At 35.5% G+C, this 26,670-nt stretch overlaps 1 protein-coding gene across 1 annotated transcript in view; it reads right to left on the reverse strand.

Annotated features, from left to right (window-relative positions):
* Nucleotides 1-7,391: 7,391 nt before the first annotated feature.
* Nucleotides 7,392-26,670, reverse strand: part of LOC128697009 (protein TEX261) — a 33,139-nt gene continuing 13,860 nt past the window's right edge. Inside the window, exons 4-6 of the mRNA XM_070095238.1 lie at nucleotides 20,631-20,698; nucleotides 20,038-20,152; nucleotides 7,392-8,057 (exon numbers count right to left, since the gene is read on the reverse strand). Coding sequence (XP_069951339.1) covers nucleotides 7,939-8,057; nucleotides 20,038-20,152; nucleotides 20,631-20,698 — 302 coding nt within the window. The 3' untranslated portion in view covers nucleotides 7,392-7,938. The remainder of the gene's footprint in view (nucleotides 8,058-20,037; nucleotides 20,153-20,630; nucleotides 20,699-26,670) is intronic.

The following is a 26,670-nucleotide window of genomic DNA, read 5'->3' on the forward strand; positions in this document are numbered from 1 at the left end:
CTTTTACAATTTTTTTTTCTTATTCTTTTTGTAATCTTTGAAAAAATTACTAGCCCATTGTTCGGGATTTTAGTTGACTTTTACAACACGCTTTTAAACACGGAGGAAAGATTCTTATTCCCCTTCCCCATGGATATAAAAGGAAAAATTTAAAAAGACCAAGAATAATTAAAATAAAATCAAAGAAAACTCAGATGGTTGTATAAATAAATGTGTACATGTATGTATTTACCCCAATGTAATTTAAAATAACAAAGGGGAACCCTTTCTTTTCATTTTATGGACAGACAAGCTTTTAAAAATCACTGTCATGTAAAAAAAATTACAGGCTTTAGTTTTCACTCATTGGGGGCAGTAAAAGCCTCCCGGGTGGTTGCTGTCTCCAATAAATATATATATATATATATATAAATATATATTTTATATATATATATATATATATTATAAAAAATATATATTATAAATATATATATATATAATATATATATATATATATATATAATTTTTTAAAATTTTTTTTTTAAAATATTAAATAAAAAAAAAAAAAATAAAAAAAATATTTATATATTAAATTTATTAAATTATAAAAATTTTAATTAAATAAAATTAAAAATAAAATATAAAATATTATATTAAAAATATATCCTTTTTAATAATTTTTAATTTAATAAAACATATATAAAAATAAGGGTTTTAAACCTTATAAATATTATTATAAATTATAATAATTATTAAAATTATTTTATTTTTTAATAAATTAAAAATTTTATTTATTTTAATTTTTTCCCCATAATTTATATTTTATTAAAATTTTATATTTTTAAATAAAAATAAAAATTTATTTATAATATTTTATTAAATATTTTAATTTATAATTTTTATAAAATTTATAATTATAAAATTTATTTTTTAAATTTTTATTTAAATTAAATATAATTTTATATATTATACATTTAATACCTGGCCCCGAATTTTGTTTTTACTCCCCAAGGGGGCAACAAAATAATTTTTTCCCCACAATTTTTGAAATTTTAAAAAAATTAAACCGGGCAAAAACCCCAAAAAATATTGAAAAAAAATTTTTTTACCCCCTAAATGTTAATTTTTCACAAACTTTTAAAACCCCTCACCTTGCCCTTTTTCTTTATTAAACTTTTATTAAAATTAAACCCTTAACCTTTTGCAATTTTTTAAAAAATCCCCTTCCAAGGACTTAATTTAAAAAATCCTTTTTTCTTTTTAATTTATTCCCCTTTTAATCCCCCCCCAAAACCTTTGGAATTTTTTTCCTTTACAACCCCCAAAAAATTTTCCCCTGGTCTTACCTCCCTTTTAAGACCCCTTTCCAAAAAAAACTTCTTTCTTAAAACACCAACCCGACCCACTACCTTTATAAAATTTTTCCCATTTAAAAAAATTTCCCTTAACCCAAAATTGCCACATTTCCCCTTTTAATCTTTAATAGGGCCTTTTCTAAAAACCATAAGGTTTTAAAAACCCCTTTTAAAACTTTTCTTAATTTCCATATTTAATTCCACCCTTTTTCCCCATTCCCCCCTTAAAACCCCCTTTCTTAAACCCATTTGGGCATTAATTTTTCAAAAAAATTATTAATAAAAAAATATTATTATTTATATTTACCTTAATTTTTAAAAATAAAAAATTACAATTTTAAAGTAATTTTTAATAATATTTAAAAATTTCCATAAATTTATTTATTTAAAAATTATTATAATTTTATTAAATTTAATTATATTATACATAAAATATATATAAATTAAATTAAATTTTAAATAAATTAAAATAAATTTTACAATTATTTTTTATATAATTTTATAATAAAAATAAAATTATATAATTTAATTGTTAAAATAAAATTGAATAAATAAAAATAAATATATGTAAATATTTAATAAAAAAAAATTGGATATAAATTAATATAAAATAATTTTTATATATTATGTAATATTTATAAATATTAATATAAATTTAAAAAAATTTATTAAATTTTATTTAATAAAAATTTATTTAAAAAAAATTATAAAATATAAATTTAAAAACTTTATATTTTAAAATTTTAAATAAAAATTAACATAATATTTTTTAAAATTTTTAAATATTATAAAATTATTAAATTAAAATTATATTAATAAAAAAAAAAATTTTAATTAAAAATTTTATTTTTATTTAAAAATATAAAATAAATAATAAATATAAAATTATAAAAAATAAATTATTAAAATTAAAATAAAATTTTAAAATTTAATTTAAAAATTTTTAATAAAAATAATAAATTAAAATATTTTATTAAAATTTTAAAATTTATAAAATTAAATTATTTTATATATATTAAAAAATTAAATATTTATTTAAAAATTTAATATTATTTAATATTTTATTTATAATATATATTTTAATTTTATTTAAATTAAAAAATATAATTTATTTAAATAATATAAAGTATTTATTTTCTTTTTTATTTTTTTTTTTTTTTTAATTTTTAATTTATTAAAAAAAAAAAAAAAATATATATATATATATATATATATATATATATACATTTTAAAAGGGGGTGGGAAAATTTTTTCAAAATTAAATAAATTTTCGTTTTTTGTAAGAAGGGACTAAAAAAAAAATTGGGATATAAAAGGGGGGAAGATGGAAGAAGTCAATGTTTTTAGATACTTGGGAGTTGACGTGTCAGCGGATGGATTTATGAAGGATGAGGTTAATCATAAATTGATGGGGGAAAAAAGGTGAGTGGTGCATTGAGGTATATGTGGAGTCAAAAACGTTATCTATGGGGGCAAAAAAGGGAATGTATAAAAGTATAGTAGTACCAACACTTTTATATGGGTGTGAAGCTTGGGTGGTAAATGCACCCGAGAGCGTTGGAGGCAGTGAGATGTCCTGTTTAAGGGCAATGTTTTGGAAATATTATGCAGAAATTGGTGTGGAAATTGGGAAGGTTTGGATAATAAAAGTATTAGTCAGAGTTCAGAAGGGTTGTTGAGGTGGTTTGGTCATTTAGAGAGAATGGATCAAGTAGAATGACAGGGAAAAGCATATAAATCTATAGGAAGGAAGGGGGGGAATGCCCAAAGGTTGGAGAGAGGGGTAAAGGAGGTTTTGGGGAGGGCTTGGATTTCAGCAAGCTGCTGGCGGAGATAGGAGTGAAGGGAGAGAATGGTACTGGACCTGTCTGTTGGAGTGTGAGCAGGGTAATATTTAGTGAAGGATTCAGAACGTTATTTTCATATAGTGGACTTGAGTCCTGGAAATGGAAAGTACTGTGCACTTTAAAGGAGGAGTTTGAGGATATTGCAGTTGGGAAAGGATATTTGTATCCTATGTATGCTTCTAGACTGTTGTATTCTGGGGCCCCTCTGCAAAAGCAGTGATAATGGGGAGTGTGGTGAAAGTGGATGATGAAAGTATTTTCTTTTTGGGATTTTCTTTCTTTTTTTGGGTCCCCCTGCCTCGGTGGGGGCACATTTGTTGAAAAAAAAAAAAAAAAAAAATATATATATATATATATATATATATATATATACATATATTCTCCATGGGGAAGTGGAGCAGAATTCTTCCTCCGTAAGCCATGCGTGTTGTAAGAGGCGACTAAAATGCCGGGAGCAAGGGGCTGGTAACCTCTTCTCCTGTATATATTACTAAATGTAAAAGGAGAAACTTTCGTTTTTCCTTTTGGGCCACCCCGCCTCGGTGGGATACGGCCGGTGTGTTGAAAGAAAGAAAGATATATATACATGGCCGAAACAGTCAAAGGGTTAAAAAAAATTTGTCAATTTCAAAACAGGGTTCAGAATGAACAACGCAGACATTTCTGGCACTAAAATAACATTTTCTCTGTTCATCAGTCACGTCTCTAGGCCCCTGTTATAATGCTCTTGCTTTCTATTTTGAATTTTTATTCACACAAAAAATAGAAGATTTACTTTTATGCAGACTACTGCAATATTGTAATAATTGTATAAATAACGTCAACCCATTTATGACTGCGTATTAGAATGGCTAGTTGGACATTTGTCGACTCTTGAACATCGGCGAAAATCGAACATTTCTGCCACTTTGAGCTCCATTTCAAGATACTTTTCGTAGTAAAACCAATCAAAATCACTTCTATTCCTATAATATGTTTTCACTTCTATCAAATGAGACCACGAAAACAAGAATACAACCATAAATACTATACGAAAATACACCTCAAAGTCGACATTTTAATAAAAAAAACACGGTCAGTTTTTTTTTTCTCATTATACACTGCGTGCTGCAGGATTTTTTTTTTATACTGTGTACACTGACCACACAGACCCATTCTCTCACATGTGGGCCTACCAGCTTTCTCCTGCTTGATTTGAAGCTGCTAGAATTTTTGAGTATATATACGTGAAACACATTGGCTCGTAAGACGTATATATACGACCAAAACTATCAAAGGGTTAATATTTTCAAAGAGAAGCACTAAACCCATTAGGCCACAATAAACCTATCATTTCATTTCTTCACCCCCCCCTTCATTCTTTCCATTGTATAATATTTTTTTTTAGGGCACGATGGTGAATGCTTCCCTTTTTTGGATGATACGAGTGTGGGATCACGTACTCACAGAATCGGAGTTTGATGTTTTTGAGTAGGCAGCAGGCCATGTAGATTGACCTTTGCTTATTTCTGCCTATTTTATAACAACAGTTTACATTTTACTCCAGCCAAGATGAGTAATAAGGCATGTGGTGATGTAAATACTAAGAGGAAGACAATTACCTTAGAAATAAAAATTATTATTATAAGGCATTCTGAGACTGGTGAAAAGATAAGTTGCACCAGTCTCACTACAGATGCTTCTATGGGGTATAGTATGAGATGACTTTCTAGTTTTCTACAGGGAATGAAAGTAATAGCAGTGAGGGCCCTATGGAAAGAGACATTTATCACTGAATGTAATAAAGGGACTGTATATTCACATTCATGCAACAGATTGAAAATTTCAATATGAGTCAGTAACTGTGTTTACTACCAATTATTTGTGGTATACATTACTTTGGTCTTGGCAAACAACTCTTAAATTAATATCAACTTTAGGATTAGATTAAATCTGAAAGGGGCTCAATGAATTTCCCACAGCAAAATATCTATCTGTACATTCTTATGAATGCCAATATTAACAAGATTAGGATGATATTTAAGAAAAATGGTCTGAAACAAAAAATGAGCACAACCCTGAACAGAAATTTATTAATAAGAAGACATAAATTTGTACTATTCGCAGTTTCTTAATTTGCTAGACCCTAGGAATGTAGCCCAGTGAATCTGGGTATCTGGCTATCATTGCTCCATGAGGAAAAGACAGATTTCATAAGCAAAAGGCTCACAGTTACAGAATTCAGAGAATGTACATATAGTTTCCAGAAATTTTACATTAGGTCAGGTGAGAAGGAAACCAATTTCTGAAATAGGTTATGGGCTTTCTGTATGCATAACCACATACCACATATCTCTATATAAACATTGTATCATGCAGAAATTTATCTTTGTCGTGTCTCTTTTATATAGCCAAACTAGAAATACTGTTAGGAACTAAGACTAGATCTCATGAGGTTTCACTATACGAGTGTAAATATCAGAGTAACACTTATAAGATAGGCAAGATATCAATTTTAAAAAGAAATGTATATCATTAGAGCTATGATAAAATGAAAAAAAAAAAAATTCTGCCATATAATATGGAGCCATACATGGCAATTGAATATACGTACCTTTGTAGAGTATATATTACTTACATGTCACTTAAACGTAATACAGGCATACATTGCTAATATGGCACTTCGCTTTAGAGTGCTTCGCTAACAAGGCGCTTTCCAATTATGTTCATGTTAATTATTTTTGGCGGTGATGTGCACTTCAGTCGACAAGTGCCATTATTTTTACTTTTGCATCGTTTTTTTTAGGCTTAGCGCTAATGCCACTTAATAAACGGTAATATAAACATGATATTCTTTTACTTACACTGGCAAGTGAAAAAAGGAGGCTGAAATTAACTTTACAGCAGTGGTCTGGAACCTAACCTACCATATAAGTAAGGTATGTCTGTACAGAAATAGCAAATTTATTACTAAACTGATGAGAAATGACTGATGTTAAAAAACTACTGTAACAGATTGCAACCAGAATAAATCTTTACAGTAGACAAGAGAAAAGAACATTTAATTAACATGAAGAATAGGGGTTTACTTGTATGTGCTGTACTGGTTCTCTGTGAAGGCAAGAATTGAACTTTCTCTTTATTAACATTTTTAAGTTATTAAGTTTAAAGAACCGAAATATCTTGCTGACATACTTGTACCTCTTACATCGGGTTCAGGATTGCTTCAGCAAACTGCTGGGGATTGTTTTAGACTGATCGAGCCTCAGGCTGTTGGGAAAAAATCATTTGTAGAAAGAGCCTTTTTTTTTTACATAGCTCCTAGATTATTCAACAGATTGCCAGCACCTCTTAAGAGTCACGAATCAGTTCATGCTTTTAAGTCTCAGTTGAGAGAAAGTCTCATTTCTACACTTACGATCATCAGGATCATACTGTCACTTATGAATATTAACTCTAGTATTTCTTCCTGATCACTCTTGTTGCATTTATTGCTTGGTGTGAATGCTTGTGACTTTCTTGAAAGAATATGTCATTCAAGAATAACAAAATTCCAAATTATTATTATACATCATATGAAGGAAAGGATGAATGTATTTGTGACTATGGTTATGTGGTAGCAATAAGAGTATTGTATATGGTACTTCAACACCTATAATGACTGGGTATGGAAAGAGATTACTGCCAAGATGGAGGAACAAATGGGTGTATTACACGTAAAAAATTTATTCAATAATGATAAAAAAATCAACAAGCAAACTGAAATCATGTTATCCAGAGAAGCTTGAGCAGACACCAACTTGTTCTGTGGCCGAGCCAGAAACAGATTACAACCACAAATCTAAAGTAATCATTAACACATGGTGACCATCCAGGCTTTATGGAACTCAAAGCACTGCATATAAACTATATGTACCACACAGTCTTGAAACAAGTGGAAGTGTTCAGCTTACAACTGAAACTATCAGTGGCAAGATGTGTTGGAAAGTAGTATTTCACCTGTTGCCCATGTTCATCTAGCAGTAAACAGATGCCTAGGAGTTGGTTGAATATTTGAGTTTTATCCTGGGTAAGAGAACCAAAGGTCCTCAACATAAATAAGTTACACTGCTTGATTTTCTAGGGTTGTCCCGAGTTATTAATCCAGAGAAAGGCTTTGTCAAACAAATTAGTACAAACCTTTAGACAAAGTAGATAATGAGTCTGGTTCAGGGCATTTATCAAGAAAAGCTTTTCATATTTGTCTATATTTAACTGGTAATCACAAAATATAAAGTAAACAAGCAAATGAGCATCAAAGTTATAAACCAAATTATAAAAAAAATATAAAATTAAGCACTAAACCTGAGAGCATCAAACCAATTTAAAAATACCTTAATTTCTTTAACAAGGAGCTGTTCTGCTTAAATTTAAAACTTACTAATACTGTACCTGTTTTAACAATGAACTATTGTTTGCAAATATAACTTATCAGTTTATATATCAAAACTGAGATTAACACAACATTAACCAAGAGAAAGAAGTCTTTGTCAACTGTATTCAGGTTTAGTGTGTAACTTTCATTATTTGTTTGAACTGTTTAACAATAGGCATATTGAAGTATAAAAACACTTTACTCAAGTTTATAAACACATTCTTTCAATTACTTAAATAATCATGAAATTTGTTTCTTAGAAAGAACAGCTTCCATTCCTTATAAATATACACAATTTCAATTTATATATATAATGTGAACTATATAATGTAGATAATTATTTTTGTAGGGATTTCTCTCCCTGTTAGAATGACTTTTTCCCACGTTGTGGAAAGAATTCTTCTTTGAGATAGTTAAAGAATGAGAGTAATCCGTATCTCTTGCCTTTTTTGTTGAAGTATCCTGTGACAAAATCATCATCATCTGAAAAAAACAAGGTTGTAATGTTTCTTAACAGTACTGGTTACCTGATTAGCTAAAGTTTACAGTCACTTTGACAATTACCAAGTTATAAATGTGACTGACATACAACGTTCATCAAAATTAGGAGCGGTGATCACAAGAAAACTGTTCCTCAATCACCCATTAATCACATCTGCCTACAGGTGCTAGAATGTAAACAACTGCACATACCTATTGTTATTTCACAGTAACTATTTGAAATTATTTGCTTATGCTAAGAAATAGCAAAGACAAGAAGAGCAGAAAGGAAGCATAGCCTGAATATATAGAGCCAGTTTGATACTGCTTAAAAGATTCCAATTAGGATCACTGAATCAATTTAAAGTATTGATATTTACTTAAAACTGTACTATTTTCATTTAGCTAAATCTCTTTTGTATTACTGCACACTTAAAACTGTACTACTGTTCACTTAACTATCTCACTTTTGCACATTTGAAAAAAAAAAATCCTACTTAATAACCTATACCGTTCTTCAGTATTCTGCAAGTATGAGGATTAGTCTGCCCTAAATGCACCACACGCTAGTGGCTTTCTTTTGTGCTAGCAATATTTTATTATAAGTACATTTTGTATACTGCAGAAAGTAATAAAGTTGTTTTGTTTAGACAGAAAAGAAAACAAAGGGGAAGAGCAGAAAAGTGGTACAGAATTATCAAACTGGAAGAGATAATTGAAATAAACTTTATACCCAGGTACTTAAAAGCCAACTGCTGTTGCACTTCGCAGGCAACCTCTTTCAAGAGTGCCACGACAAACTGTTTCACTAATTAAAGATAAAGATAAGATTTTATTTCTTTGCAATGTTTACAATGTGCGATTACAATTTAGATTTGTTAAGTATAAAGAAAGCCACTATCATGCCGGGGTATTTTGGGCAGACTAAACCTAATGCTCACAGATTACTTAATACTAGTGATTTTGAGAGGAGTAAATTTTTACTATACCGCAGGGCCCTGCTTTACAGCGTTTTTAATTACAGCGTTCCGCTAATACGGACATTTCAAATTATGACCAAAACTCTCTATACGGCTTCCCCGCCTGATTTTCCAATACGGTCACCACGAGCCACCCGGTTTGTTTAGATTCTCTGTGAGCACGACTCTCCATTATGTCTGGAAACTTTCCAAAATATCAAGAAGTTATTTCATATTTTATATATACAGACGAAAATCGGTATGCGGGTTTTTAATCGGTATGCGGGGCAAAAATTTTGCGATAAAAGTAATCGTTATGCGGAAAAATCGCTATGCGATGCCATCGTTATGCGGGGGTCCACTGTATTCTGATAATTATACTTATGTGTCCCTGTACTTAAATAACCTTACACACTGTGCTGGCATGCAGGTACATATTAAAATCACTAAGAGTGTCTTATTAGTCATGAAGATGCCATATTAATAATGATACTAATAATAACACAATAATAATCACTCTGATGCGCATTAACCCTTAAACTGTCCAAACGTAGATCTACGTTTTTTCAACATTTGAAAGTATGTAAAAAAGTAGATCTTTTCTTTTTTTACATTTGAAAAAAGTGTAAAAAAACTTTGATCTATGTTTTTTTATTGATGATGAAAGTTAAGACACTTGTGCAACATCTGGTTATCTTTATTGTAGATGTTTCGCCATCCAGTGGCTTTATCAATACAGATTCTTGGACATAATAAGAAATCACAAGTTTTTTTTTTTTGTTACACAGTATTTGAAAATATGTAAAAAAACATAGGTCTACTTTTGGAGCACTAAGCATGTGAACATAGATCTGCTTGGACAGTAAGGATTAACTGTTGAATATTATGTTCATATAGAATTTTTTTTTTTTTTTTTTTTTAAACGAGTCGGCCGTCTCCCACCGAGGCAGGGTGACCCAAAAAAGAAAGAAAATCCCCAAAAAGAAAATACTTTCATCATCATTCAACACTTTCACCACACTCACACATTATCACTGTTTTTGCAGAGGTGCTCAGAATACAACAGTCTAGAAGCATACACATATAAAGATACACAACATATCCCTCCAAACTGCCAATATCCCAAACCCCTCCTTTAAAGTGCAGGCATTGTACTTCCCATTTCCAGGACTCAAGTCCGACTATATGAAAATAACCGGTTTCCCTGAATCCCTTCACTAAATATTACCCTGCTCACACTCCAACAGATCGTCAGGTCCCAAGTACCATTCGTCTCCATTCACTCCTATCTAACACGCTCACGCACGCTTGCTGGAAGTCCAAGACCCTTATCCACAAAACCTCCTTTACCCCCTCTCTCCAACCCTTTCGAGGACGACCCCTACCCTGCCTTCCTTCCCCTATAGATTTATATGCTTTCCATGTCATTCTACTTTGATCCATTCTCTCTAAATGACCAAACCACCTCAACAACCCCTCTTCTGCCCTCTGACTAATACTTTTATTAACTCCACACCTTCTCCTAATTTCCACACTCCGAATTTTCTGCATAATATTTACACCACACATTGCCCTTAAACAGGACATCTCCACTGCCTCCAACCGTCTCCTCGCTGCTGCATTTACCACCCAAGCTTCACACCCATATAAGAGTGTTGGTACTACTATACTTTCATACATTCCCTTCTTTGCCTCCATAGATAACGTTTTTTGACTCCACATATACCTCAACGCACCACTCACCTTTTTTCCCTCATCAATTCTATGATTAACCTCATCCTTCATAAATCCATCCGCCGACACGTCAACTCCCAAGTATCTGAAAACATTCACTTCTTCCATACTCCTCCTCCCCAATTTGATATCCAATTTTTCTTTATCTAAATCATTTGACACCCTCATCACCTTACTCTTTTCTATGTTCACTTTCAACTTTCTACCTTTACACACATTCCCAAACTCATCCACTAACCTTTGCAATTTTTCTTTAGAATCTCCCATAAGCACAGTATCATCAGCAAAAAGTAACTGTGTCAATTCCCATTTTGAATTTGATTCCCCATATAGACATTCTGATTAATCCATCTGACATTTTTTCAAAATTATATAATAAACATGCTACGTAACATATAACATGATAAATACACCCCACAGTAGAATAAATTAACATAAATATTAGATGTTTTTCTAGCCGTCTTGCCGGAGTGTTGGAAAGAATAATGTTTCCTATAGTTCAATAACAAAGAAAATATGTACACAATAGTATTACACAGGGTAATTATAGAAAATTATTCCTTCTGTATGCCTTCACTCAGAGTGTCATTCTTTCTTGAAATGGTGTGTTACATGAGAATGGGGGTGTTGTTCTTCATTTATTCTACTTTACCAATGTGGAGACAACTTGTACACAATGTAAGGTGTTTGTATTGTGATATAAGCTTCACAGACATGGAAATGAACGTATATCAACCAGATGCATTTGTCTGCTAGTTTACATACTCTGCGTCTCTGTTCTCTCTCATTTACTCATTCTCTTTCTCATTTATTTGTTTTTATTTTGTTTACTCACCTCTCACTCTACATTAAGACTACAAGGTAAGTAATGAGTGCACTGAATATGCACTTTATTGCTCTAGGGCATTTTAAATGTCATATTGGGTGGGGTGGCTAGGCAGGCTACCATACCTGACTTTCTACAAATAAATACTATTCACCTCTCACCCTACATTAACACTACAAATCTTTTAAGGTAAGTACTGATTGTCCTGTAAATGCATTTTATTGCTCTAGGGTGCTCTAAATGGAGTAGTATACTGTATTATGTGTATAGGAGGGGGGAGGGGTTGGCCAGCAGAGCTACCCTACCTAACATGTCTGACTTCTTACAATAAATACTATTCACCTCTCACCCTACATTAAAACTAAAAATATTTTGAGGTAAGCAATGTGTGTACTGTATGTGTATTTTACTTTTTTTTTTTGTTTTTGAATGCCTAGTTCTAATGCTAACTTAATACAGTAGACCCTTAGTTTTTGTAATTAATCTGTTCCAGAAAGGTGGCCGAAAGCCGAAATGGCCAAAAACTGAGGTAACATTTCCCATAAGAAATAATGTCAATCCAATTAATCTCTTCCAAACACCTAAAAATATTAACAAAAAATACATTTCATAGAGAATAACTATAGTGTTACATACAGAAAACAATGAGGAAATAAATATAAATGACTAATTTTAATGATAAATTAACATTACATACCTTTATTGAAGACTCTTGTTGGTGAGTAGTATTTATTTGTAGTCCCAGAGGGACTACATCCCAGGCTATACCTACCGGCTACATACACTGCAGCCAAGCCATATTATTACCATCGACATACCAAGTTCACCGAGTTTAATCGTTTCTAACAACTACCTTAGATGCCATCCGAGAATTGTAAACAAAAGCTTATGTATAAAGGGTGGTGCAGATTCATACAGTTTTCTCTAATGTTGGACCAGAGAAAACGTAATGTTTACCCTCCACCGCATATAAACATTGCATGTTTACATGCTTTGTAATGTGTTTCTTACACAATTTTGAAAAAAATATCATAGATGGATTAATGAAAATGTCTATATTAACCTAAAATGAGACATTTAATGTGCCCAAGAGTGAGTCTTGAATGTACGAGTGACCCAGGCATACGCGTCTGGTACCAATGATTTCTGAGGGGATGTACGAAACCCAAGGGGAAATTCCACCGAAAAAAAAGTGCTCAAAATCCGAATTGTATGGTTTTCGCACTGGCTGAAAACTGGGGGTCCACTGTATATGTTAGTGTAAACTTGTTATCTGGCATTTACAGTGGACCCTCGGTTATTGGCTGTAAGCCGTTCCAGAAGCTTGGCCTAAATAATATTTCCCATAAGAATTAATGGAAATACAATTAATCCGTTCCAGACAAAAATATTCACACACAAAAAAAAATTATATAAGTATTACATACCTTTATTGAAGACTAATGCTGGTTTCTGGAAGATAGAGAGGAGGAAAGAGGGAGGAGTTAGTGTTTGGAAGGGGAATCTCCCTCCATAAGGACTTCAGGTACCAAGTCCTTATCTGGGGTTACTTCCCTCCTTTGTTTTTTATGCTACTAGGACCAGCTTGAGAGTCACTGGACCCCTGTCGCACAACAAATCTGTCCATAGAGGTCTGTTTCAGGCATCTCTAAGATTTCCCTGAAGTGGTCAGGGTGTTATTCCTCCACAAAAGTTTGCACCCTAGTCCACATTGCACACATCTCTTTAATCAATGAATAAAGCACCTCCTTTACACCCTCTTCCTCCTCCTCTGAAGCAAGTTCCTCAGCTGCAGTCTGTTGCTGTTCGAGTTGAAGCTCTTGCAGCTCTTCAGTGGTTAGCTCTTCCCTGTGGTCCTCCACCAACTCTTCCACATCCTCGCCACTCACCTCCATCCCAGGGACTTCCCCAGTGCCACAACAGAATCCACAGGGTCAGCCTCACACTCTTCAAAATTCCTCTCTTGGAAATAACCTGGCAACAATTTTCTCCAAGAAGAGTTCAAAGTCCTGGAAGTCACTCCCTCCCAAGCCTTACCTATAAGGCTTATGCAATGGAGGATAGTGAAGTGATTCCTCCAGAACTCTCTTAGGATCAACTAAGTGTCTGAGGTCATTTCAAAGCACTTTTGAAACATTGCATTTGTGTTAGAGTTTTTTGAAGTTAGAAATGACCTGCTGGTCCATGGGCTGGAGGAGAGGAGTGGTGTTAGGAGGCAAGAACTTTACTTTTATAAAGCTGAAGTCCCTAAACACTTGGTCTTCCAAGTCCAGAGGATGTGCAGGAGCATTGTTCAGTACCAGGAGGCTTTTGAGTGGCAATTTCTTTTCCAGGAAGTATTTTTTCACATGGGCCAAACACATCATTAACCCACACTCTGAAAATCTGCCTTGTGACCCATGCCTTATGATTAGCTTTGGACATCACACACAATCTATTCTTGACGATATTGTTTTTCTTGAACACTCTGGGATTTTCAGAGTAATACACTAGTAAAGGCTTCACTTTAAAATCCCCACTAGCATTACCACACAACAAAAGAGTAAGCCTGTCTTTCATAGGCTTGTGTCCTGGCAGTGCCTTTTCCTCCTGTGTCATGTAGGTCCTGTTTGGCATTTTCTTCCAGAACAGGCCTGTTTCTTCACAACTGAACACTTGTTGGGAGTTTGAATCCTTCAGCCTTTATGTACCCCTGGAATTCCTGCACATACTTTTCAGCTACACATTTGTCAGAACTTGCAGCCTTCTTAAATCTCTCAGATCAGCCTTTGCTGGCCCTAAATTCACTACCAGCAGCACTTGTTCTAGGAGTTTTCTGTAGAAGATCCTCTTGTAACTGCCTTGCCTTCTCACAATTAATAGATTCCACAACACTGTCTCTCACTAATTCTTTTTCCCTAATCCACAATAATAGCAACTTTTCCATCTCTTCCATTATTGGTGACCTTTCTTTCGTTAGAAAACTTACTCCTTTTGTAACATTAGCATCCTTGATTTGTTCTTTCTTTGCCAGGATGGATGTAATTGTTGATTTATTCTTGCTGTACATCCTGGCAACTTCCAGCACCTTCATACCACTCTCAAACTTTTCTATTGCTTCACGCTTAAATTCCATGGTGTTTCTCACTTTCTTTACCACAGGAGCTTTCTTTGGAGCCATAGTTACTTAATTTGCAGTTGCACTAAAAAAGAAAAAAAAAAAAGAAAAACCAATGGAAAACAAGAGAAATGCTTGGATGTATGAGCAGAAGCTTCCTCACTCACCGAGAGAGACAGCCAAGCTGACACACGAGCGGCCCCAGCCGGCAGATAGACGCATCCAAATGGCCAATCACCGGAAGCCGAAAAACCGGCCAATCACCGAGTTGGCTGATAACAGGAATGGCCGATAACCGAGGGTCTACTGTATATGCATTTATAAGTGGAAAAAATGACATTCTGCTTTCTGGCGGTAGCCTGGAACCTAACCTGCCATATAAGCAGGGCCCTACTGTACATTGTTTTTCTTATTACAACAGAGGTAGCTAGTTTTTTTGTTTTTTTTCAACAAGTTGGCCATCTCTCACCGAGGCAGGGTGACCCAAAAAAGAAAGAAAATCCCCAAAAAGAAAATGCTTTCATCATCATTCAACACTTTCACCACACTCACACATAATCACTGTTTTTGCAGAGGTGCTCAGAATACAACAGTTTAGAAGCATATACGTATAAAGATACACAACATATCCCTCCAAACTGCCAATATCCCAAACCCCTCCTTTAAAGTGCAGGCATCGTACTTCCCATTTCCAGGACTCAAGTCCGACTATATGAAAATAACCGGTTTCCCTGAATCCCTTCACTAAATATTACCCTGCTCACACTCCAACAGATCGTCAGGTAGCTAGTTGTTTACAGTAATTAAATTTATAGTCGAGATGAAGTATATAAAAAATTACAGTACAGTAGGGCCCCACTTTATGGTGTTTCACCTTACAGCATTCCACTAATACGGACATTTCAAATTGTGACCAAAACTCACTGTACAGCTTCCCCCACCTGACTTTCTAATATGGTCACCACACGCCACCCAGTTTTACATTCTCCGTGAGCATCGCATCTCTCCGTTATGTCGGAAACTTTCCAAAAATTCAGGCGTTTTAAAGTTATTTCATATTTTATATATACTCTGATAATTATACATATTTGTACCTGTACCTAAATAAACCTACATACTGTGCTGGCATGCAAGTACTAATTAAAATCACTAACAGTGTCTTATTAGTCACTAAGACACCATAATAATACTAATAACAATAATAATAAAATGCAATAATCACTCTTGAGGCACATTAAATGTCATACATATGTTAACATAGACATTTTCATTAATCCATCTATGATATTTTTTCAAAATTATATAATAAACATGCCATGTAACATATAAACATGATAAATACACCCACAGTAGAATAAATTAACACGTGAGGTTTTATCCAGTTGTCTTGTCGGAATGTAGGAAAGAATAACGTTCTCTCTAGTTCAACATCAAAGAAAATGTGTACATAACAGTATTACTGGTGGTAACTGTAGAAAACTATTCCTCTTGTATGCCTTCACTCAGTGCGTCATTCGTTCCCAAAATGCTGTGTTACATGAGAATGGGAGTGTTTCTCTTTATTTATTCTACTGTACCAACATGGAGACAACTTGTACACAATATAAGATGTTTGTATGTATTATGGTATAAGCTTCATCACAATGGAAATAAGTCATTCTGTCTGAATTTTTGGGTTATCCTAGGTAATCTGCACATACACTGCTATGTATGATAATTCTCTCTCTATGTAACTGTATTTAGGTGTACCTGTACCTAAATAAAAAAAAAAGGCTTACTCGCAAACATGGAAATGAACATGCATGAACCATAACCAGACATGTTCATCTGCTTGTTTTCATACTCTGTGTCTCTGTTCCCTCTCATTTACTCACTCTCTCTCGTTTATTCGCTTTATCTCGTTTACTCACCTCTCACTCTACATTAAGACTACAGATATTTTAAGGTAAGTAATAAGTGTACTGTATATGCATTTTATCGCTCTAGGGCGCTTTCAATGCATATTACGTGTGGGTGGGTTGGCCATATCTACCGCACCTGACCTCTTACAATAAATACTACTCACCCCTCCCCCTACATTGACAACAAATATTTTAAGGTGAGTAATGAGTGTACTGCATTTGTATTTTACTTTTTAATGTTTTTTAATGCCTAGTTCTACTGCTAACTTAATATATGTTAGTGTAAACTTGTTATTTGGCATGTACATCATTTAAAGTGGAAAAAATAGCATTCTGCTTTCCGGCAGTAGCCTGGAACGTAACCTGCCGTATAAGTGGGGCCCTACTGTATTACGATTTAGCACAATTTACAATAATGAAATAGAAACAATTTTAAGTTTGAAAGATTGGATATCAGATTGGAGGGAGAGAGTTTGGAGGAGGTGAATGTATTCAGATATTTGGGAGTGGATGTGTCAGCGGATGGGTCTATGAAAGATGAGGTGAATCACAGAATTCATGAGGGAATAAGGGTAAGCAGTGCACTTAGGAGTCTGTGGAGACAAAGAATTTTGTCCTTGGAAGCAAAGAGGGGAATGAATGAGAGTACAGTTTTACCAACTCTCTTATGTGAGTGTGAAGCATGGGTGATGAATGTTGCAGCAAGGAGAAGGCTGGAGGCAGTGGAGATGTCATGTTTGAGGGCAATGTGTGGTGTGAATATAATGCAGAGAATTTGTAGTTTGGAAGTTAGGAGGAGGTGTGGGATTGCCAAAACTGTTGTCCAGAGGGCTGAAGAAGGGTTGTTGAGGTGGTTCAGACATGTAGAGAGAATGGAATGAAACAGAATGACTTTGAGTGTATAAATCTGTAGTGGAGGGAAGGTGGGGTAGGGGTTGGCCTAGGAAATGTTGGAGGGAGGGGTAAAGGATGTTTTGTGTCTGAGGGGCTTGGACTTCCATCAAGCATGTGTGAGCATATTTGATAAGAGTGAATGGAGACAAATGGTTTTTAATACTTGATGTGCTGTTGGAGTGTGAGCAAAGTAACATTCATGAAGGGATTCAGGGAAACCAGCAGGCCGGACTTGAGTCCTGGAGATGGGAAGTACAGTGTCTGCACTCTGAAGGAGGGGTGTTAATGTTGCAGTTTTATAAACTGTAGTGTAAAGCACCCCTCTGGCAAAACAGTGATGGACTGAATGATGATGAAAGTTTTTCTTTTTCAGGCCACCCTGCCTTGGTGGGAATCGGCCAATGTGTTAATAAATAAATAAATAAATAAATAGTTAAGTTTGAAGTAATGATTAAATATTTGAGCAATCATAAATTATTTAGGAGTTTTTGAGTAACTGGTTTGTGTAAAGTATAGTGTTTGTCTGGTTAATTTTGGGTGATGAGGTTATTTCTAAGTAGAGCCTTAAACTGATTTGGAGGCAGCGGCCCTTTAGTGCGTTCCAGCAAGGAATTCCACATCTTCGGGCCCTTTATGTGCATAGCATTTTTGCACAGGGAGAGATGGACACAGGGGATATCAAAGAGTGTTTTGTGCCTTTTGTTATGCCTGTATGTTCTGTTGTAGTTATCAAGGAGGAGATTGAAAGGAGGGTTAATACTGAAGTATAATGTTCTGTGTATGTAGTAGGCACAATAATATGCATGGATGTTTTGTATATTAAGCAAGTTTAGGCTCTTAAAAAGCGGTGGAGTGTGTTGCCCAGTGCAGGAGTTGGTAATCAATTGCACAGTAACTTTTTGTTGGGTTATTAAATGTTTTAGGCGATTTGCTGTGGCTGAGCCCCATGCACAAATATTGTAGGTGAGGTAAGGGTAGACTAGAGAGTGCTAAAGAGCAAGAAGTACCATTTGGGGTACATAGTACCACATCTTAAAAGGGATGCCTACTGTTTTAGAGACTTTCTTGGATATTTGATGTATGTGGGTCTGAAATCTGAGACTGCAGTCAAGGTGGAGACTTAGAAATTTGCCCTGTGTGTGTCTTGAAATGGGGGGAACAATTTATTGATATGTTTAGCTGAACATCTGAAGCTGTTTCCAAACAGCATGAAGTAGGTTTTGTCTATATTGAGAGTTTATCGGTTGTCATCCAAGTAGTTATTTTTAGTAGTTCGTCATTTATAGTGTCTGTTAGTATAGTTGGGTTTGGGTGAGAGAAGACATAAGTAGTGTCATCTGGAAATAAAACAGGTTTAAGGAGTTTAATTGTGTTTGGGAGGTCATTGATGTACACGAGAAAGAAGTGGGCCAAGGACACTACCCTGTGGGACCTCAACAAGAACAGGTTATGTAGTGATAATGCCATTTGTGTATACATACTGGTGTCTATTGCTAAGATAAGATTTAAAGTAACTGAGAGAGTGTTCTCTGGCCCCATTATGTTCAAGTTTTAGGTGTAATAGGACATGGTCAACTGTATCAAATACTTTTCGTATGTCTATGAAAAATCCCAGGGGAATTTAATTTCTTTCAAGTGCTGTATATAGAAGCTCAAGCATATGTATGACTGCATCATTAGTACTTTTCTTTCGCCTAAATCCAAACTGATAGGGGTTAAATATGTTGTAGGATACTAAGCAGGAGTAAACTTGCTTGTTAATTATTTTTTCAAAGATTTTAGATAGTAGGCCTATAGTTATTCAATTCATTTGGATCACCTCTTTTGAGGATCAGGGTAACCCTTGATGTCTTGAGTATGGATGAGAAGGTAGAAAATTCAATAGATTTGTTAAAAAGAGTTGCAATAATTGGTGACAACACATGAGAAGCTTTTTTGTAAATGAGTGGTGGTAAGTTATTCAGGTCTCCTGTCTTGTCAATGGAAAAGGAGAGTTTCCCTGGGGCTGGGACGGAGAGCATAATTAGTAGAGTATGGTATATCTGCTATATGGCTCCAGGTTACAATGAAAGAAGTTTGTAAGATTTGCCTATCATTTACATGTTAAGACAAAGAAAAGATCAATAGTGCTACCAGAACACAGGCACTGTACTTCACATGTCCAGAACTCAAGCCTCACTAACTGGATACCCTAATTCCCTCCAGAGATGTTACCTTACTTCCTTGTAATGTGTATGAAGTAACATGTCAGATCCTTGCAGAAAACACTAAATCTTCATTCTCTATGATCTAACACATTCAAATATACTAAAGTTCTGTAACACTAAAAAGCACCTTCATGTTCTCCACCCACCATTCCTAGGCCATCCCCTACACTTTCTATCCACTCAATTTAAACACATACTTGGAAAACCTATTTGCATCCGACGTTATTTCAATAAGGTGACCACAAATAAATGTAAAATTATCAGTGAAAAAACATACATTTTCACTATAAAATATATTATGTTTATCATTAAAAGGCATCATATTGTCATAAGATAATTATTTTTTTTTTTTCAAAAAATCTTACTTGAAAGTAATGGTCTTGATTCTGCTCGTGTTGGCAGAACATTCTCATTTGCGGAGAGGGAGATGAAGAATCCAAAAGGGACAAGCCAGATATATAAGGTGAAATATGCCAGTACCTGAAAGTATAAATTTAGATATAAGTTGGTTTCTAGCAAAACAAAAACAAAAGAGAGAAGAAAAGAAAACTGTTAACTAAGTAAATACACTCCACTACTGCTATGGTGTTCTTAAAGTTTCTCAGAAAGGGAGTGGGGAGTGTCATGAATGTAGCTGAGAGAGTAAGACTAACTTGAAGTACACAAGACAAGAATTTGCCTTGCTAATACTAGCTACTTTATTTTCTCCTATTTTTAATATAGCATTTGAAGTATCAATGGACATTACTGAAGATGAAATACACTAGTTTCAAAATAATTTCTAAGTGCTAATTTAACTATCAAGAATGCAAACTATCACTTAACAATACTCGATACATGAGCATTTGCAAAATAAATTTCAATGCTCTCCTAACATCTATGAATTAAATTATCCATATTTTCTATTCTGTAAATTTAATTGTACTGAGAATGTTAATCAGAACACACTCTCACTTACCTCAGACACTGGGTAGTAATATGTAGAAAAGAACGAGAATGCCAAGATGTGATTGCCGAAAAATAAAACTGGAAAGAAAAATAGACAGAAATAAATACTTTGCAAGTAATCATGAGAATAATAAACATATCTCTGATAGGGAAGTTTTTATTGCATTTATGGATTTAGAAAAGGCATTTGATAGAGTGGATAGGGGAGCAATGTGGCAGATGTTGCAAGTATATGGAATAAGTGGTAAGTTATTAAATGCTGTATAGAATTTTTATGAGGATAGTGAGGCTCAGGTTAGGGTGTGTAGAAGAGAGGGAGACTACTTCTCAGTAAAAGTAGGTCTTAGACAGGAATTTGTAATGTCACCATGGTTGTTTAATATACAGTGGACCCCAGTTAACGATATTTTTTCATTCCAGAAGTGTGTTCAGGTGCCAGTACTGACCAAATTTGTTCCCATAAGGAATATTGTGAAGTAGATTAGTCCATTTCAGACCCCCAAACATACACGTACAAACGCACTTACATAAATACACTTACATAATTGGTCGCATTGGGAGGTGATCGTTAAGCGGGGGTCCACTGTATTTATAGATGGGGTTGTAAAATAAGTAAATGCTAGGGTGTTTGGGAGAGAGGTGGGATTAAATTATGAGGAATTAAATACAAAATGGGAAGTGACAGTTACTTTTTGCTGATGATACTGTGCTTATGGGAGATTCTAAAGAAAAATTGCAAAGGTTAGTGGATGAGTTTGGGAATGTGTTTAAAGGTAGAATAATGAAAGTGAACATGGAAAAGAGTAAGGTGATGAGGGTATCAAATGATTTAGATAAAAAAAAATTGGATATCAAATTGGGGAGGAGGAGTATGGAAGAAGTGAATGTTTTCAGATATTTGGGAGTTGATGTGTCGGCGGATGGATTTAAGAAGGATGAGGTTAATCATAGAATTGATGAGGGAAAAAAGGCGAGTGGTGCATTGAGGTATATGTGGAGACAAAAAAACGTTATCTATGGAGGCAAAGAAGGAAATGTATGAAAGTATAGTAGTACCAACACTCTTATATGGGTGTGAAGCTTGGGTTGTGAATGCAGCAGCGAGGAGGCGGTTGGAGGCAGTGGAGACGTCCTGTCTAAGGGCAATGTGTGGTGTAAATATTTTGCAGAAAATTTGGAGTGTGGAAATTATGAGAAGGTTTGGAGTTAATAAAAGTATTAGTCAGAGGGCAGAAGAGGGGTTGTTGAGGTGGTTTGGTCATTTAGAGAGAATGGATCAAAGTAGAATGATGTGGAGAGCGTATAAATCTGTAGGGGAAGGAAGGCGGGGTAGGGGTCGTCCTCGAAAAGGTTGGAAGGAAGGGGTAAGGAAGGTTTTGTGGGCGAGGGGCTTGGACTTCCCGCAGGCGTGCATGAGCGTGTTCGATAGGAGTGAATGGAGACGAATGGTATTTGGGACCTGACCATCTGTTGGAGTGTGAGCTGGGTAATATTTAGTGAAGAGATTCAGGTCAGGTAGGGTAGAAAGTTGAAAGTGAACATAGAAAAGAGTAAGGTGATGAGGGTATCAAATGATTTAGATAAAGAAAAATTGGATTTCAAATTGGGGAGGAGGAGTATGGAAGAAGTGAATGTTTTCAGATACTTGGGAGTTGACAGGATGAGGTAAATCAGAGAATTGATGAGGGAAAGAAGGTGAGTGGTGCGTTGAGGTATATGTGGAGTCAAAAAACATTATCTATGGAGGCAAAGAAGGGAATGTATGAAAGTATAGTAGTACTAACACTCTTATATGGGTGTGAAGCTTGGGTGGTAAATGCAGCAGCGAGGAGACGGTTGGAGGCAGTGGAGATGTCCTGTTTAAGGGCAATGTGTGGTGTAAATATTATGCAGAAAATTCGGAGTGTGGAAATTAGGAAAAGGTGTGGAGTTAATAAAAGTATTAGTCAGAGGGCAGAAGAGGGGTTGTTGAGGTGGTTTGGTCATTTAGAGAGAATGGATCAAAGTAGAATGACATGGAAAGCATATAAATCTATAGGGGAAGGAAGGAGGGGTAGGGGTCGTCCTCGAAAGGGTTGGAGAGAGGGGGTAAAGGAGGTTTTGTGGGCGAGGGGCTTGGACTTCCAGCAAGCGTGCGCGAGCGTGTTATAGGAATGAATGGAGACGAATGGTACTTGGGACCTGACGATCTGTTGGAGTGTGAGCAGGGTAATATTTAGTGAAGGGATTCAGGGAAACCGGTTATTTTCATATAGTCGGGCTTGAGTCCTGGAAATGGGAAGTACAATGCCTGCACTTTAAAGGAGGGGTTTGGGATATTGGCAGTTTGGAGGGATATGTTGTGCATCTTTATATGTATATGCTTCTAAACTGTTGTATTCTGAGCACCTCTGCAAAAACAGTGATAATGCGTGAATGTGGTGAAAGTGTTGAATGATGAAAGTATTTTCTTTTTGGGGATTTTCTTTCTTTTTTGGGTCACCCTGCCTCGGTGGGAGACAGCCGACTTGTTGAGAGAGAAAAAAAAAAAAATTCAGGTCAGGGGTTTCTAATAGAGCTAGAGCTAAAGAAGGAATAGCGATAATGTTGAAGGATAAGTTATGGCAGGAAAAGAGGGACTATAAATGTATTAATTCAAGGATTATGTGGAGTAAAATAAAGGTTGGATGTGAGAAGTGGGTTATAGTAAGCATTTATGCACCTGGGGAAGAGAGAAGTATAGAAGAGAGAGAGAGAGAGAGAGAGATTTTGGGAAATGTTGAGTAACTGTGTGGGGAGTTTTGAACCAAGTGTGAGAGTACTTGTGGTTGGGGATTTTAATGCTGAAGTGGGAAAAAATGTTGTGGAGGGAGTAGTAGTTAAATTTGGGGTGCCAGGGGTAAATGAAAATGGGGAGACAGCAACCACCCAGGGAAGTACTACCGTCCTGCCAGATGACTGTGAAACAAAAACCTGTAACTGTTTTGCATGATGGTAGGATTGCTGGTTTCTTTTTCTGTCTCATAAACACGCTAAGATAACAGGGATATCTTGCTACTCCTACTTACACTTTGGTCACACTTCATAGACACGCACATGCATATATATATATACATACATCTAGGTTTTTCCCCTTTTTCTAAATAGCTCTTGTTCTTTTTTATTTCTTCTATTGTCCATGGGGAAGTGGAAAAGAATCTTTCCTCCGTAAGCCATGCGTGTCGTATGAGGCGACTAAAATGCCGGGAGCAATGGGCTAGTAACCCCTTCTCCTGTATACAATTACTAAAAAAGAGAAGAAGAAAAACTTTATAAAACTGGGTTGCTTAAATGTGCGTGGATGTAGTGCGGATGACAAGAAACAGATGATTGCTGATGTTATGAATGAAAAGAAGTTGGATGTCCTGGCCCTAAGCGAAACAAAGCTGAAGGGGGTAGGAGAGTTTCAGTGGGGGGAAATAAATGGGATTAAATCTGGAGTATCTGAGAGAGTTAGAGCAAAGGAAGGGGTAGCAGTAATGTTAAATGATCAGTTATGGAAGGAGAAAAGAGAATATGAATGTGTAAATTCAAGAATTATGTGGATTAAAGTAAAGGTTGGATGCAAGAAGTGGGTCATAATAAGCGTGTATGCACCTGGAGAAGAGAGGAATGCAGAGGAGAGAGAGAGATTTTGGGAGATGTTAAGTGAATGTATAGGAGCCTTTGAACCAAGTGAGAGAGTAATTGTGGTAGGGGACTTGAATGCTAAAGTAGGAGAAACTTTTAGAGAGGGTGTGGTAGGTAAGTTTGGGGTGCCAGGTGTAAATGATAATGGGAGCCCTTTGATTGAACTTTGTATAGAAAGGGGTTTAGTTATAGGTAATACATATTTTAAGAAAAAGAGGATAAATAAGTATACACGATATGATGTAGGGCGAAATGACAGTAGTTTGTTGGATTATGTATTGGTAGATAAAAGACTGTTGAGTAGACTTCAGGATGTACATGTTTATAGAGGGGCCACAGATATATCAGATCACTTTCTAGTTGTAGCTACACTGAGAGTAAAAGGTAGATGGGATACAAGGAGAATAGAAGCATCAGGGAAGAGAGAGGTAAAGGTTTATAAACTAAAAGAGGAGGCAGTTAGGGTAAGATATAAACAGCTATTGGAGGATAGATGGGCTAATGAGAGCATAGGCAATGGGGTCGAAGAGGTATGGGGTAGGTTTAAAAATGTAGTGTTAGAGTGTTCAGCAGAAGTTTGTGGTTACAGGAAAGTGGGTGCAGGAGGGAAGAGGAGCGATTGGTGGAATGATGATGTAAAGAGAGTAGTAAGGGAGAAAAAGTTAGCATATGAGAAGTTTTTACAAAGTAGAAGTGATGCAAGGAGGGAAGAGTATATGGAGAAAAAGAGAGAGGTTAAGAGAGTGGTGAAGCAATGTAAAAAGAGAGCAAATGAGAGAGTGGGTGAGATGTTATCAACAAATTTTGTTGAAAATAAGAAAAAGTTTTGGAGTGAGATTAACAAGTTAAGAAAGCCTAGAGAACAAATGGATTTGTCAGTTAAAAATAGGAGAGGAGAGTTATTAAATGGAGAGTTAGAGGTATTGGGAAGATGGAAGGAATATTTTGAGGAATTGTTAAATGTTGATGAAGATAGGGAAGCTGTGATTTCGTGTATAGGGCAAGGAGGAATAACATCTTGTAGGAGTGAGGAAGAGCCAGTTGTGAGTGTGGGGGAAGTTCGTGAGGCAGTAGGTAAAATGAAAGGGGGTAAGGCAGCCGGGATTGATGGGATAAAGATAGAAATGTTAAAAGCAGGTGGGGATATAGTTTTGGAGTGGTTGGTGCAATTATTTAATAAATGTATGGAAGAGGGTAAGGTACCTAGGGATTGGCAGAGAGCATGCATAGTTCCTTTGTATAAAGGCAAAGGGGATAAAAGAGAGTGCAAAAATTATAGGGGGATAAGTCTGTTGAGTGTACCTGGTAAAGTGTATGGTAGAGTTATAATTGAAAGAATTAAGAGTAAGACGGAGAATAGGATAGCAGATGAACAAGGAGGCTTTAGGAAAGGTAGGGGGTGTGTGGACCAGGTGTTTACAGTGAAACATACAAGTGAACAGTATTTAGATAAGGCTAAAGAGGTCTTTGTGGCATTTATGGATTTGGAAAAGGCGTATGACAGGGTGGATAGGGGGGCAATGTGGCAGATGTTGCAAGTGTATGGTGTAGGAGGTAGGTTACTGAAAGCAGTGAAGAGTTTTTACGAGGATAGTGAGGCTCAAGTTAGAGTATGTAGGAAAGAGGGAAATTTTTTCCCAGTAAAAGTAGGCCTTAGACAAGGATGTGTGATGTCACCGTGGTTGTTTAATATATTTATAGATGGGGTTGTAAGAGAAGTAAATGCGAGGGTCTTGGCAAGAGGCGTGGAGTTAAAAGATAAAGAATCACACACAAAGTGGGAGTTGTCACAGCTGCTCTTTGCTGATGACACTGTGCTCTTGGGAGATTCTGAAGAGAAGTTGCAGAGATTGGTGGATGAATTTGGTAGGGTGTGCAAAAGAAGAAAATTAAAGGTGAATACAGGAAAGAGTAAGGTTATGAGGATAACAAAAAGATTAGGTGATGAAAGATTGAATATCAGATTGGAGGGAGAGAGTATGGAGGAGGTGAACGTATTCAGATATTTGGGAGTGGACGTGTCAGCGGATGGGTCTATGAAAGATGAGGTGAATCATAGAATTGATGAGGGAAAAAGAGTGAGTGGTGCACTTAGGAGTCTGTGGAGACAAAGAACTTTGTCCTTGGAGGCAAAGAGGGGAATGTATGAGAGTATAGTTTTACCAACGCTCTTATATGGGTGTGAAGCGTGGGTGATGAATGTTGCAGCGAGGAGAAGGCTGGAGGCAGTGGAGATGTCATGTCTGAGGGCAATGTGTGGTGTGAATATAATGCAGAGAATTCGTAGTTTGGAAGTTAGGAGGAGGTGCGGGATTACCAAAACTGTTGTCCAGAGGGCTGAGGAAGGGTTGTTGAGGTGGTTCGGACATGTAGAGAGAATGGAGCGAAACAGAATGACTTCA

This window comes from Cherax quadricarinatus, chromosome 49 (assembly GCF_038502225.1).
Source record: "Cherax quadricarinatus isolate ZL_2023a chromosome 49, ASM3850222v1, whole genome shotgun sequence".
Lineage (NCBI taxonomy): Eukaryota > Metazoa > Arthropoda > Malacostraca > Decapoda > Parastacidae > Cherax > Cherax quadricarinatus.